This window comes from Chelonia mydas, chromosome 3 (assembly GCF_015237465.2).
Source record: "Chelonia mydas isolate rCheMyd1 chromosome 3, rCheMyd1.pri.v2, whole genome shotgun sequence".
In the NCBI taxonomy this organism is placed as follows: Eukaryota; Metazoa; Chordata; order Testudines; family Cheloniidae; genus Chelonia; species Chelonia mydas.
In genome coordinates this window covers 154,062,241-154,077,070 of record NC_057851.1, presented here as the reverse complement: position 1 = coordinate 154,077,070, position 14,830 = coordinate 154,062,241, and the positions used below count along the sequence as shown (strand labels likewise).

At 37.9% G+C, this 14,830-nt stretch overlaps 1 protein-coding gene across 1 annotated transcript in view; it reads left to right on the top strand.

Moving 5' to 3' along the window:
- The window catches only part of DNAH14 (dynein axonemal heavy chain 14), a 514,964-nt gene that overhangs the window by 158,067 nt on the left and 342,067 nt on the right, over positions 1-14,830 (top strand). The window contains exons 19-24 of the mRNA XM_043543588.1: positions 1,365-1,706; positions 4,825-5,224; positions 5,804-5,994; positions 6,286-6,531; positions 8,877-8,998; positions 11,168-11,339. Coding sequence (XP_043399523.1) covers positions 1,365-1,706; positions 4,825-5,224; positions 5,804-5,994; positions 6,286-6,531; positions 8,877-8,998; positions 11,168-11,339 — 1,473 coding nt within the window. The remainder of the gene's footprint in view (positions 1-1,364; positions 1,707-4,824; positions 5,225-5,803; positions 5,995-6,285; positions 6,532-8,876; positions 8,999-11,167; positions 11,340-14,830) is intronic.

Below are 14,830 nucleotides of genomic sequence, written 5' to 3'. Positions count from 1 at the left end.
TTAGAGAGAGAATGTAGCTATTCAGGGAATCTTGACTGTCTCTAGCATTTGCTGATAGAATGAAGGGACGACCTATGTCCACTCAGAATGTCAAAATAGGTCTTGAACTATGTTAATGCTATGAGCTGGTCCATTTAGAGCCACCTGAACAAGTTAGGGCTCATTCCATCAGAGCCCAGGCTGCCTCTGCTGCATCTCTTTGACATGTTGCAATTTCAGAGATTGCAAAGCTCATATCTGGAGTTCAGCTCACACCTCCACTCAGCATAACTCCTTGGTAGAAGGTCCCAGACCTGATGCCCACTGTGACAGAGCTTTCCTGTAGTCGTCATCCCTGATTCTGAGCAACCACCTCAGGACACAAGTTATTATTGTGAATCAATAGAAGTGGAATACTTGTGGACGTTCACTTGAAGAGGAAAGAACAGTTACTTAGCCTATAATAAGTAGTAACCGGTTCTTTGATATACTTTCTGTACATCTGTGCCACACCCAACCCTCTTTCCCCACTATTGTAGAGTTCTTGCTAATTGGGAGACTGTGTTAGTGATGGAACTGGGGAGTGGTTACGGATGCCCTGCACTTTAAGCCATTGGCTATGGCGCATTGGAGAATACATAGGGCATAAGCCACAGCCCCCAAAGGACACTACCGCTCAAAAAACTCTTGTCTTATGTACATGGGGCCTGTGCATACCACACGTGGAATACATGGGTACAACACATCTCAAATAATTAGTTAGCTGTAGTGTAAGTAAATGTTCTTTTTAGTGGCAGCATTTTATAAAAAGAAGGGTCCAGCCTTAAAGTATGTCACTTTACACTGAAAAGGTGTGAGAGAGTCTTAAGCTACATCTGCAATATGAACTAGGCCCAGGATTCCCAGCATGTGTACACATGCTCGTGTTAGCTCTCATTGGCACTAGCACACTCAAAATAGTGTATCTGCAGTAGTATGGGCTGTGGCAGCAGTGGCCCGGGTTTGCTGCCCCAAGTACATACCCACGGGGGTTCAGGCAGGTTTGTACTGAGGCAGCTAGCCCATGCTGCTGCTTTCTGTGCTACCATCTGTACGCTACCATTTTGAGTGTGCTAGCTCAGATGAGAGCTAATGGGAGTATGTTTACACAAGCTAGGCATCACACCCTTAGACATAGCCTTAGTGTAAATTAATATCCAGCCATTTATCTCCAGCTCTCTCTCACTTCATTTTGTTTTCTTAACTGCATTGTTCCAGACTCCTCTCCGATTATTTTGATGATAAAACAGAGAAAAATATAACCATATAAATAATTTAAAAGTAAGTGTGTGTGTGTGTGTGTGTGTGTGTGAACAATATAATGATTGATTTTTCATTTATTTTAGGTTATCCATTCAGCACTTAGAAAGCTGGACAAAGATCTCAGAACAGTGGAAGAATTTATTGAGCACTTGACTTTTCTGAGCCAGATTTCCTCAGAGTTGCCAATGCTAGAGACTCAGTATAACACACTTTCCCAATTGTATTCTATTGCAAGAGCCTATGACTTCTTTATTCCAGTTGAACAGTTTGCCTTATATCAGACCCTTACTCGCAGTCTGCATGATCTCAAATCAAGTATCCTTATTTGTGAAAAAGGAAAAAATGACAATATTATAAAATTCAGTGCAGATTTGGATGGCTATTTTGGCAACCTACAGTCTGAACTTAGGAACTTCAAGAACAAAGTAAGTTACTGGTCTGTTAAAACAGCATATTTTCATCTTTAGAGGCAGTCTGGTCTAATGGATTGAAAATGAGTTTAAGAACCAGGAACTCAAGCATTCTGATCCTAACTGTCACTCTGGCTCATATTGTGGCCTTGGGCAAATTGCTTAATGTTATATATCTCATTTTCCCCATGTGTAATGTGTGGGTAATTATACTTTTGTAGCAGACCGAGGTATTAGGATTAATTATGTAATATTCATAAATTCCCCAATTCAATAAAGCACTTATGCATATGCTTAAGTCCCATTTACTATGTTTGTATATTTATTTGTATTGCAGTACCACCCAGAGACCAGTCCCTGTTGTGTTAAATGATGTACAAACAAAAAGACTGTTCTTGGCCAAAAGAACATGTACAATCTGTATTTAAGACAGACGAGATGGACAGTTAGTGGAAGTGCAAGGTGACAATGAGTTAGAATCATGGAACTGGAAGGGATCTCGAGAGGTCATCTAGTCCAGTTCCCTGCACTCAAGGCTGGACTAAGTATTATCTAGACCATCCCTGACAGGTGTTTGTCAAACCTACTCTTAAAAATCCCCAATGATGGAGATTCCACAACCTCCTTAGACAATTTATTCGAGTGCTTAACCACTCTGACAATTAGGAAGTTTTTCCTAATGTCCAACCTAAACCGCCCTTGCTGCAATTTAAGTCCATTGCTTCTTGTCCTATTCTCAGCGGTTAAGAACAATAATTTTTTCCCTCCTCTTTGTAACAACCTTTTATGTACTTTAAAATTGTTATCATGTCCCCTCTCAGTCTTCTCTTCTCTAGACTAAACAAACCCAATTTTTCCAATCTTCCCTCATAGGTCATGTTTTCTAGACTTTTAATCATTTGTGTTGTTCTCTGGACTTTCTCCAGTTTGTCCACATCTTTCCTGAAATGTGATGCCCAGAACTGGACACAATGCTCCAGTAGAGGCCTAATCAGTATGGAGTAGAGTGGAAGAATTACTTCTCATGTCTTGCTTACAATACTCCTGCTAATACATCCTAATATGATGTTTGCTTTTTTTGCAACAGTATTACAGTGTTGATTCATATTTAGCTGGTGATCCACTATGACCCCTAGATCCCTTTCTGCAGTACTACTGCCTAGGCAGTCATTTCCCATTTTGTATGTGTGCAATTGATTGTTCCTTCCTAAGTGGAGTACTTTGCATTTGTCCTTATTGAATTTCATCCTATTTACTTCAGACCGTTTCTCCAGTTTGTCCAAATCACTTTGAATTTTAATCCTATCCTATCCTATCCTTTATGAGCATGTTAAACAGTGGTCACAGCACACTAGGTGCCCAAGAATAGTCAAATGTTTTATAGGCATTGAGGCATAAGTGGATGTTAATGGACCTTTAATGGAGCTTTAACACGTGCTTAAGTGCTTTGCTGAATCAGGTTGGACTTAAAACATGCTTAAAGTTAAGCACATACTTAAGTGCTTTGCTGAATTGGGGTCAAAACATTCTGGAAATATAGAGATATAACTAATGTTTTCAATTATTGTCACCAACTCCATTTTTGGAAAATGGAAACATCTCCTGAAAATAAACAAGTTAATAAATATTCAATATGTAGATGCACACCGTGCATGCACTTAAAGTGATATGGATGTGCACACAAGAAATGTTAATTCAAAATTTGAACCAAATTTATTCAAATGTTTACTGTCTGAACATAACATACTAGTTGAGTTGCCCCTGGGCTAAACACAGCTAGTGCAATACTACTGTACAAAAAAGTCATTAATAATGGTGCCTGGGGGGGGGCCACGCTGAGATTGCTCAATTAGGGCAAACTGCAAAAAATGGGGCATACAATCCCCAAAACTGGTGGGTATTCTAATACTTAAAATCACAAAGCCAGCAACGGAACTGCTTCTACAATACCTTACTGGTTACCCAGAAACCAAAACATAGTTCCCTTAAAGCAACACAGCTTTGGGCTCCCACCCAGACAGCGAAGTCAAATATGATGAGGATTCCTGAAAATCTTGATCATGTAAAAAGTTATACCAATCGCAAAGGATCGGACATATTACCCACCAGATTAATGAATATCTTAGATCTTACCCAAATACACATTTACAGCAATTCTAATTAACTAAACTAAAATATATTTGAAAAGTAGAGAGAGTATTGGTTAAAAGATCATTATGCATACAGATAGAGTAGAGTTCTTTGGCCAGTTTCATAGTAGGGATGGTGAGCTTTAGAGTTGCAAAGAGTTCTTTCAGAATTAGTCCATAGGTTACAGTCCAGTGTTCAATATCAGGGTGATCCAGAAGGGTCTGGAGACCTCAATCTTGTGATTCAAACTTCCCCTGATGAAGCTTATGCAGATCTGAGATGACAGGATCAGGGCTCTAGAGTTCTTTTTATAGTTGTCTAGCAGCCTCTTGACAGCATGCTGTCCTTGGGTGAACAATAGACAATTATCGTAACTTTGAAGTAGACCTTCTATTTCTTAAGCATCACCAGTAATTAACTACATGGATTAACAAAAACTGCCCATCTCCCCTCCCGCCATTTACAGATAGTTTACTACATAGTTCAAAGAGAAATTAAGACAGTGATATTACTACATTCACAGTTCATCTAAATGTTAACACGTCCTTTTGATCTTTGGATTAACAGAATACTGCCATAGACAGAAAATGTTTGCTTATATTGTCAGCCTCTAACAATATGTATGTTAATACACAAAACCACAATTATTTTCTACTTATATGTCTCTAAATGTTGAATTTGGGTCAATTAACCTGCTAGTTGCTTAATCCTTTCTGGTTTAATGTCACAATAATAAAAATAAATTTAAGACTTACATATACCACTTTCTTCCTCTGGTAAGTATAGATTTTTGATAGATTGCATGTGCATGCAGCAGAACAAACTAACAAAATGATGTGGTAAAAGGTAGAAATTCATAAAGAATTCAATGTTTTTTCAGATATTTGACTCTGAACATATTTTAAAAGTTTTATATGAGTACTGTAATTAATTGGTTACTAATAGTAGGCTCTGTACTTTGTCATTCTTAGAACACATTTTGACACATTTTTATGTCACGTAGGTGAGAAATCCAGTTCTCCTCCTTAGCAAAACATTGCCTAAGACAGCTAAAGAGATGATCAAAAGTCTTGTGGAAGAAGCTGCAGTTATTTGTAACAAATCCAGAAGTTATGCAAATTACCAGGATCTCTTTGACAGTTCCATTGCTGACATGAGATCAGTGTCATTGGAAAGGATGTCACAGAAGAGTCAAGTTGGAGATTCAAGTTCTCAGAGAGTGAATAAAGAGCTCTCTGAAGTTGAAAGTGAATTAGCTTTACGAAAACTCTTGTGGGACTCACTAGAGGAATGGGGAAAGCTTTCTTTTAGGTGGAAACATACGCTTTTTGAGAACCTTGATGTAGATTTAATACAAAAGGATGTTAACAGATTTATGCAGACAATACAGATTCTAGAAAAAGGTAAAAATACTAAAATCACTAGTTGAGGCTTGTAGCCATTCATCAATGTCTTGATGGAAACAAAATATTTAGAAATTATGGGCTAGATCCTCAACTGGTGTAAATTAGAATAATTCCAGTTATTTTAATAGGTCTGCACTGATTTTCACCACTGTTTTCTTATTCTACAAAATCAAGTTATGAGATGCAAATACGTTGAATTTGTGGTGCATTCATAATAGCTTTTAAACTTAAAGAATATTCCTGGTTCTTCTCCTTTGTGGGGGATAAAGAGGGGTTTGGACTTCTTTAAATCATAGAACATGAGGTTATTGATGTCCAAATTATTCAAAAAGCCATGACCATTTGAATAAAATTAAATCAAAAAACTAGATATGTTTCATTATTGTATTTTTAGTATGTTCTTATAAATGATGCGAATGGAACAAATTAATATGATAATGGAGCACAGTTAGTAGGATGCTAAAGAAAAATAATAAGAAAAATATTTTGTGTTACAACATTACTATTAAGTATATATATCTGCTTACGCAAACTGAAATAAGTCTGATATATTGCAAACATTTTATATTTTCCAAGGTTTACCGGAAAATAATATTATAATAGGTGTGAAGCAGTCACTAATGGATTTTAAAGAAGGCCTATCTGTGATTGTGTTTTTAAGAAGTCCGTGTCTTCAACCAAGACATTGGGAGGCTATACAGTATATTATTGGGCAATCCATTTCTTGGGATAAAAAGTTTACCTTGGAGGATGTTCTGCAACTCAATGTAAATATATGTTGCATTATTTATACCTGACTCAGGAACTGATTTTAACATTTTTGTTGTAAAATGTGATTATAATTAGTTTATTACAGCTGTATTTAGGGTTAAAGTTTTACAGTTAGCTTTTAAATATATAGTCCCGTCTACTACTGCTACTGCCACTCCACTTCTGCAACTTTAATAGGGATATTGTATATTTTGCAGGAATTTATACTCCAGTTATTTAGTAAAATATCTGTATTATCACTTGTTTATCTATTGTTCAACCCCGCGTAATACAGTTTTCCTCTTTAGTTGTTTCAGTACAAGAAAGAAATAATTGATATATCAGTAACAGCAACCAATGAAACTACCCTTGAAGTAATGCTGAATAAGATAATTAACCTTTGGAATAAAACTAATTTCCATTTATCTCCTCACCGCTCTGAAACGTCAACTGTCATGATTATTTCATCTGCTGAAGATATAATGGCTCAGTTAGAAGAATCTCAAGTAACAATTTCAACAATTAAGGGTTCTTGCTATGTTGGGCCAATTAAGGTAAAGATTACTTGTGACATTTGTGTATGTTTGGAGAATAAAGTCTGTGGAAAACCTGTGCAAGTGGTGTACAACTGAAATAAATAGTATCCTTGTTGTTTACTTTCTTTTTACTTTCAAAACCTGGCAGCAAACCTTTACTAAAGGTGTGCATTCCTGTACGCATGTTGCTGTAAACAGTTGCAGAGCTGCTAGTCAGGAGGGTCTTCGTAGAACTCCTCAGAACTTCTGTCTCCACAAGACCATTAGCAGCATTTGCACTGCAGTTACTGTATACTATATGTGATTTATTTGATTAATTTTTGGCAGTTTTTCTATTCAGCAGCAATTAGTCCTGGTTAGATTTGTTTTTGTTATTAAATAGCTGCTTTTTGGTAGCACTACTGAATATGTGGTCACTTTTCAACCCTGTCAAGGGTAGAAGAGAAGTTAGATCTTTCCACAGCATAGATCAGCAGGAGAAAGATGGGAGCAGAGCATTTAGCTTCTAAAGCATCCAATTCCTTCTTAGCTTTCTGTCCTGACTTCCATGCCTTATATGTGAATTTGTGTAATCACAATGATTTGAAAAGGAAGGCACTATATTTGGATGCATCTAACTTTGTGTGCAACTAGATTGATGCTGGAGGAAGATTGCCACTAATATATGTTTTGGATGGACTGAAGGGATTCAATGTGGATGTTGCAGAGGCTTAAGAAGGAGGTTATAATAATCGATACGCACAATGATGAGGACATGAATGAGTGTTGTAGGTGTCAGGCAGAGAGAAAGGGATTGATTTGTGTGCTGTGAAGAAAGAAACAAAAAGATTTAGACATGGCCTGAATGCATGGGGAGGAGAAAGGAGTTAAAATGACCCCAGGGTTTGAACCTGGGTGATTGGGAGGATGGTGGTGTTGATTACACAACCAAATAAATGGATGGAGAAAAAATTATGACATAGGATAGATTTTAGCCTTGGTAACTTTATGTTGTTACCAAGATCTTCAGGAAGATATGGTGGAGAAATCAGTTGAGGTGTGGGACTAGAGAGAAAAGGGACAGAGGTGTGGAAAAGGAGACTTGTTCATTAGGATAAAAACGCTGAAGCTGTAAGAGTGGATGAGGATGCCCAGGTATAGTGAAAGAAGGAAAAAGGACAAAGAAAAAGCCCCCATGACTTCCATAAAGAAGGGAAGAAAGGAAAGAAGAGTAACTACCAAAGGAGTCTCAAATGCTAAAATAGTGCCGTATGGACACAGTATAGCAGACTACATAAGAATAGCATCCTGAAGTTTTTAACTCAGTCCTGTCTTCAAGTCCATGAGAGTTTGAGTAAGGATTTTGTCCCATAGTATTTTGCAGTGTGCATGAATTATAGAGCTAAAATCTGTATTGTGTGCAGAGTGCTTATCAAATCATGCCTTTACTCTGTAAAGTAATTAATCATGTGTATGAAACAAATTAAGATGAGTATATGCAAATTCAGTTGACATTATGATGTTTTGTAACCTGTGTTTTCACTTTTTCTGCCTTCAAATAGGTCCTCAATAATACAGATTATTTTGGCTCCTTTTAATTATATGAATCTTGATCTTACATATCAAAAATCACAATTTCTAGTCATTTTTAAGGAGTCCAATTGTTTTATATAGCTGGGTATGATTTATAGTTTTGAGTCTCAGCCCGGATTGCAACTGTAAATGGCTTTAATTTATATCTCCTAGAACTGATTGATTATTATTAAAAAGATACGCAGCTGGGTATTGCAGCTGTATCAGTATCTTAAAAGGAAACCAGATATAGTAAGTAGTTCTTCTTAATATCAACTTGCAAAATTTTACTTGCCCTTTGTTTAAAGCAAATATGAACGTGTATTTTTGTAAAAAAGTTTGAAGAAATAGGTTCACAGAAATTTCCTTACTGTTCTATTGGCTTCAGTGAACAGTAACTAACAGTGAGGCTCATTTATGAGCAAGGAAAGCAGGATTCAGCTCCATAATTTATACCACAACAAGTAAAGTTAATTTTTAATTCATGCCAGTGTCCTGAAATGAAAAGATTTCCAACTGAGTGATAGCTATTTTCTTCATACTCTAATGTATTATTGAAACATAATATAAAACAAATTTATGGCATATCTTAGTATGTCTTTTTCAGATACAAGTAATTAGCTCCTAATGAAGCAGGTTTTTTTTTGTCACATTATATAAAAGTGTGGACATTTTGTGTTTAGTACTATGCTATAGTTTGCTTAAAACTCTATCAAAATTTTGTTTGGGAGTCCTTAGGTAACATATATCTTGAAGAAGTAAGAATTTCCACCAAATTTAGTTTTTACTTTATATTCTATTTTATATGGTAGAACCTTGTAGATGCATGGGATCGTAAGTTAAATCTTTTCTATCGCACCCTGGAGGAATGGTTGATTTGCCAAAGGAATTTGATTTACCTGGAACCAATCTTTCATGCTCCAGAAATACAAAGGTATATATGAATGCGTATCACGTTGTCTCAGGGCAAAGTGATCTTAGCAGATCAGAGAATTGAACCTCAAGTATGTTCAAGCATTTAAGAAATAGTGACCAATTTTTAAGAGAGGATACCATGGTGATGCATGAGACAAAAGACACAGATGAGTGGATAGCTAAACTGTAATATGATGAAGTTTGATGTCCTAGGATGGGGCACAATGCTAGAGAGGTACAATAGTACTGTGACACTGAATGTCAAGGAGCTCTATTTTATAAAATCAACCAAGGTATAAATAGCTTGAAAAGAGAAGTTAAAACATTTTCCCTTTTCTGTATTCAGAATTGTATTTAAAAATTTTTTTATTTTTGAACTGATTCAATTAAGCTAGTGCAAACCCTGTGTATTCGTTCTTTTAATTAGCTTAATTGGATATCAAGGTAAACTAAATTGACATAAACCAGGTTTAAATTGAAATCAGAGTGTTCAGACATGGTTTTGCACCAGTTTAACTCAGATTTTAAAACTGCCTTTTATAGACGAGGCTTAAGAAGCTAGATTACGTGACCATTTCAGTAAAACAATACTGCAGTCTATTTTTAATTACAGTAACCTTTATCTTGTTTTTGTATGATTTTTTTTAATTCTTCGCTTGCTTCCAAGTATGGGGATGAGTGAAGCAATCACATGAAGAGGAAAAACTAGGTTACTTCCTGTTTACTAGAGTTTTCTGAATATTTTTTTCGCCCCAGATCCACATTCATCCTTCTCTCCATAGTATCTTATCTTGGTCAGAAATTCAGGGGATATGTTTGATGTGTATCTTATTATAGAGGTTTTGGCAGTGATTAGTGCACATTGAGGCACTCAGATAAGTAACTCCTCACTTAACGTTGTAGGTATGTTCCTGAAAAATGCTACTTTAAGTGAAACGATGTTAAGTGAATCCAGTTTCCCCATAAGAATTAATGTAAATGGAGGGGTTAGGTTCCAGGGAAATTTTTTTGCCAGACAAAAGACTTATATATATATATATATATATATATATATATATATATATATATATATATATATATATACACACACATACATACACATGCACACAGTATACATTTTAAACAAACAATTTAATACTGTACGCAGTAATGATGATTGTGAAGCTTGGTTGAGGTGTAGGAGTCAGAGGGTGGAAGAGGGTGGGATATTTCCCTGGGAATGTCTTACTGCTAAATGTTGAACTAGCACTTGGCTGAGCCCTCAAGGGTTAACACGTTGTTAATGTAGCCTCACACTGTACAAGGCAGCACGAATAGAGGGAGGGGATGGCAGCATGTCAGAGAAAGACAGAGACATACACCCTGTGTGTGGGAGAGAGACGCACATTGCCCCTTTAAGTACGCTGACCCCACTTTAAGTACACTGCCCTTTTAAGTAGATCAGCAAGTTGAGACAGCAGCTGCTGCCAGCAAGCTCCCTCTGCCCTGAGCCCTGTAGTGTCCCCCCCCCCCCGATGCAGATGAGGTAAATAAGTGGGGGGCAGGAGCAGGGGGAAGGGGGACACCCTGACATTAGCACCCTTCTTCCCCCTTTTCCCCCCACACAATGAGCAGGGGGCTCCTGGGAGCAGCTTCAAGGCAGAGGGCAGGAGCAGCACACGGCAGGGGGGAGGGACAGCTGAACTGCCCAACAATTGATAGAGTGCTGGGTGGCTTCCCCACAGGGAACTTAGGGGAGTGGTGAACTGATGGGGGCTGCTGGTCCACCCTGGTTCAAAGCCCCCTCCCCTCCCCCCAGCTAGCTCCAACGAGCTGCTCTTTCTGCAAGCAGTGGACAAAGCAGGTGGTTGCCAAACAACTTTAAACGAGCATTGCACAACTTTAAACGAGCATGTTCTCTAATTGATCATCAATGTAACAACGTTAACTGGGACGACTTTAAGTGAGGAGTTACTGTACTATGGTAAGAGAGACATAAGTGCCTAAATAGATAGATTGACCGACTAACCTGTGATGAGGCATGCTACCCTGACTCTGTTTACCTCAACATGCGATTCTAAAATGTGGGTTTGTAGAAGCAGTATAAAGGATGTAGGTAGGGAAAATAAATGGACAACATTCAGAATTAGGTATATTTGAATGCTGCATTCTATAAATTGATCTCTAATATGATCTGTGATTTAAATAGGCAGCTTCCAGCAGAAGCAAGTATTTTCTCTCAGGTCAATAACAAATGGAAAGAGATAATGGAGCGTACAGACAATGACCCAAATGCTCTTAGGGCAACCACAACTGCAGGAGTCCTTGAGATGCTGCAGACCAGCAATGCACATCTTGAAAAAATACAGAAGTCTCTTGAGGTAAAACCACACCAAAATTCCCACTTTCAGCCATGTTCCCTATCCACTAAACAATGCTGTGAATTAGTGCTTTTTCGTTAGTAAAACTTTGTGATATACTAAACAAATAGTATAAGAATCTGTAATTAATTGTGGGTGTGAGTGAGATATTTGGAAATGACAACCTAAACATACCATGTTCAAAGAACAAACATTTTGAACATATCTTTGGACATGACTCTCTGCAGATACATTTTTAACCCTTCAAAATAAAAGTCTAATGAAGTCATAAATCACTTATGAGAGTTAACTAAGCTTCAGTTTATATCTATACAGTAGTAAAAGGCAAAATCCCTTTAAAAGACTCACTAATAAAGAAGTAAATCCAAATCTTACCGTACACTGAAGTGCTAGATAATGAGGTTCTAATGTTTCACAGATGAGTGGTGCCAACTTCATATGTAAGACTGGGCTGTATTTTACAATTGCAGTAAGAGTTTAACCTCTGTTTTTTGTATGAAAAAGTTTATCTGCTTAAAATTTTTAGCTCATAGTGTTTGAGTAAAGTCTGCATTTTCAGAGAATTTTCAAATAAATCTGTGTATTTGTTTCTGAGTTCTAATCTCTTAAAATTGGCATTAAAAAGTGGACATTTTAAGTCTCATTTTCTGGGCTTCTGTAGCTTAAAAACTAAATACAGTAGGAACGCAGAAACTGATACATAATTTGTGTTTGGGCAGTTTCTCTAGAGTTGCATAATTATTTTGTTGTTAAAGAAAAAAATTAGTGTTACTTGTCGTGACTGAAACCTTTTGTGCAACTGTTAGCTGGCAGAGAAAATGTCCTATGTTGGCTTCTCCCATTGTCTGGTGTGTTATGCAGAAGCCCTTTTGAATGGCTCGGGAAAGGAATACAACACTGGCTCTTGTCCCCAGGTCTACTATCCCTACTGTGGCAGAACAGAAATTGTAGTTTATTGTTTGTTGTATGATGGTTGTTCTAGTAGTGAGGTGTGTAACTCTTCTTGGAAGGGTGAGGGTGTGTAATTTTAGGTGCCCTAACTTTGCATTTCCTCACTTATGTGGTCTTGTGTTAAGGTTGGTGTGTACATAAAATTCCTAACTGTATTTGTGCATCAATGATGAGGCAAATCTGTGCCTTTGCAGTAAAACTTATACAGGTCTGCTTCTTGAGAAACGGTTGGGTTTGACTGTCTGCATGATGGGAAGGCTGGGAGAGGGCAAAGGACAGAGGATCCATCTCAGCACAGATCTCTAGCATGTTGCAGGGACAAATAAGGTAGTCTTCAGCCCAGCACTCAGCCAGGCTAGTTGGCTTGGGTGCTGGCATGAGGCTATGGCCTGATTTGCATGATAGCTACATGTTTTATGTTGGCTCTGTGAATAGGATGAATGATGTAAAGCCATGACATTTTGCCAAGAATGACAGCCATCAAGATTATATAACACCTGAAGGAGGTGGACTTGCAGTTTATAGGAAATAATTTGCAATACAGTGGTAAGTTATGATCCAAGTGCATATGTTTTTTTATTTACATGCAGTGTTTTTTACTAAATGACTAATAATAGAATCATAGGGTTAGAAGGGACCACAAAGGTCATCTATTCTAGCTCCCTGCCAAGATGCAGGATTTGTTGTGTCTAAACCATCCAAGACAGATGGTTATCCAGTCTCCTTTTAAAAACCTCCAGTGAAAAAGCTTCTACAACCTCCTGAGGCAGTCTGTTCCATTATCCTGCTGTGCTTACAGATAAGAAGTTTTTCCTGAGATTTAATCTAAATCTACTATGCTGTAGTTTGAACCCATTGCCTCTTGTTCTGCCTCTGTGGCAAAAGAGAACAACGTTTCTTCATCTTTTTTATGGCAGCCTTTCAAGTATCTGAAGACAACTATCATATCCCCCCTTAATCTCCTCTTTTCCAAACTAAGCATACCCAGTTCATTCAGCCTTTGCTCAAATGGCTTGCATTCCATTTCTTTAATCATCTTTGTCGCTCGCCTCTGAATCCTTTCCAGTTTCTCTACAGCCTTTCTATACATTTGTGACCAAAATTGGACACAGTGCACCAGCTGAGGCTGAACCAGCACCGAGTTAGAGCAGTACTATCACCTCCCTTGCTATGCTGCTGTCAAGGTTCCTCCCCAACTCTGAACTCTAGGGTACAGATATGGGGACCTGCATGAAAACCTCCTAAGCTTACTTTTACCAGCTTAGGTTAAAACTTCCCCAAGGTACAAATTAATTTTATCCTTTGTCCTTGGAATATCCACTGCCACCACCAAACTCTAACTGGTTTTACTGGGAAACGTAGTTTGGACACGTCTTTCCCCCGAAAATCCTCCCAACCCTTGCACCCCACTTCCTGGGGAAGGTTTGATAAAAATCCTCACCAATTTGCATAGGTGACCACAGACCCAAACCCTTGGATCTGAGAACAATGAAAAAGCATTCAGTTTTCTTACAAGAAGACTTTTAATAGAAATAGAAGTAAATAGAAGTAAAGGAATCACCCCTGTAAAATCAGGAGGTAGATACCTTACAGGGTAATTAGATTCAAAACATAGAGAATCCCTCTAGGCAAAACCTTAAGTTACAAAAAAGACACACAGACCGAAATAGTCATTCTCTTCAGTACAGTTCTTTTCTCAGCCATTCAAAGAAATCATAATCTAACGCATACCTAGCTAGATTACTTACTAAAAGTTCTAAGACTCCATTCCTGTTCTATCCCCGGCAAAAGCAGCGTACTGACAGACACAAACCCTTTGTTTCTCTCCCTCCTCCCAGCTTTTGAAAGTATCTTGTCTCCTCATTGGTCATTTTGGTCAGGTGCCAGCGAGGTTACCTTTAGCTTCTTAACCCTTTACAGGTGAGAGGATTTTTCCTCTGGCCAGGAGGGATTTTAAAGGGGTTTACCCTTCCCTTTATATTTATGACAGCCGCTTTTAATGCAACTTAAAATTGTATTTGTTTTTTTTTTTTTGCAACAGCATCACATGGCTGACTTATGTTGAGGTTGTGATCTACCTAGGGTGACCAGACAGCAAATGTGAAAAATTGGGACGGGGGTGAGGGGTAATAGGAGTCTATATAAGAAAAAGACCCAAAAATCGTGAAGGTCCCTATAAAATCGAGACATCTGGTCCCCTAGATCTACCACAACTCCTAGTTCTTCAAGTAGTTTCCCTGTGAGTGCTACACTTTAGGTGGCGGTGCATCCCAGTGCCGTCAATCGGAGATTTATGGTAGCTGTGTTTGTGCATGCAAAGTAGGTGTGTGGTGGTGCTGTTGGTGCCGTGTGTAGCATGCGCACGACATGAGCCCTCCAGTTCCTTCTCAACTGTCCTTGGCTGAAGGCAGAGTGAAGGGGCAGTGTTAGCGCTTTTCCCTAAAACAGTTAAGAAAGAGCTTTTAGATAAATATTTAGATAAGTTGTTATAGAGATAGTTAGAGTTAGTGTCAGTGTTCGAAAAAAAAATTTCTTGTTAG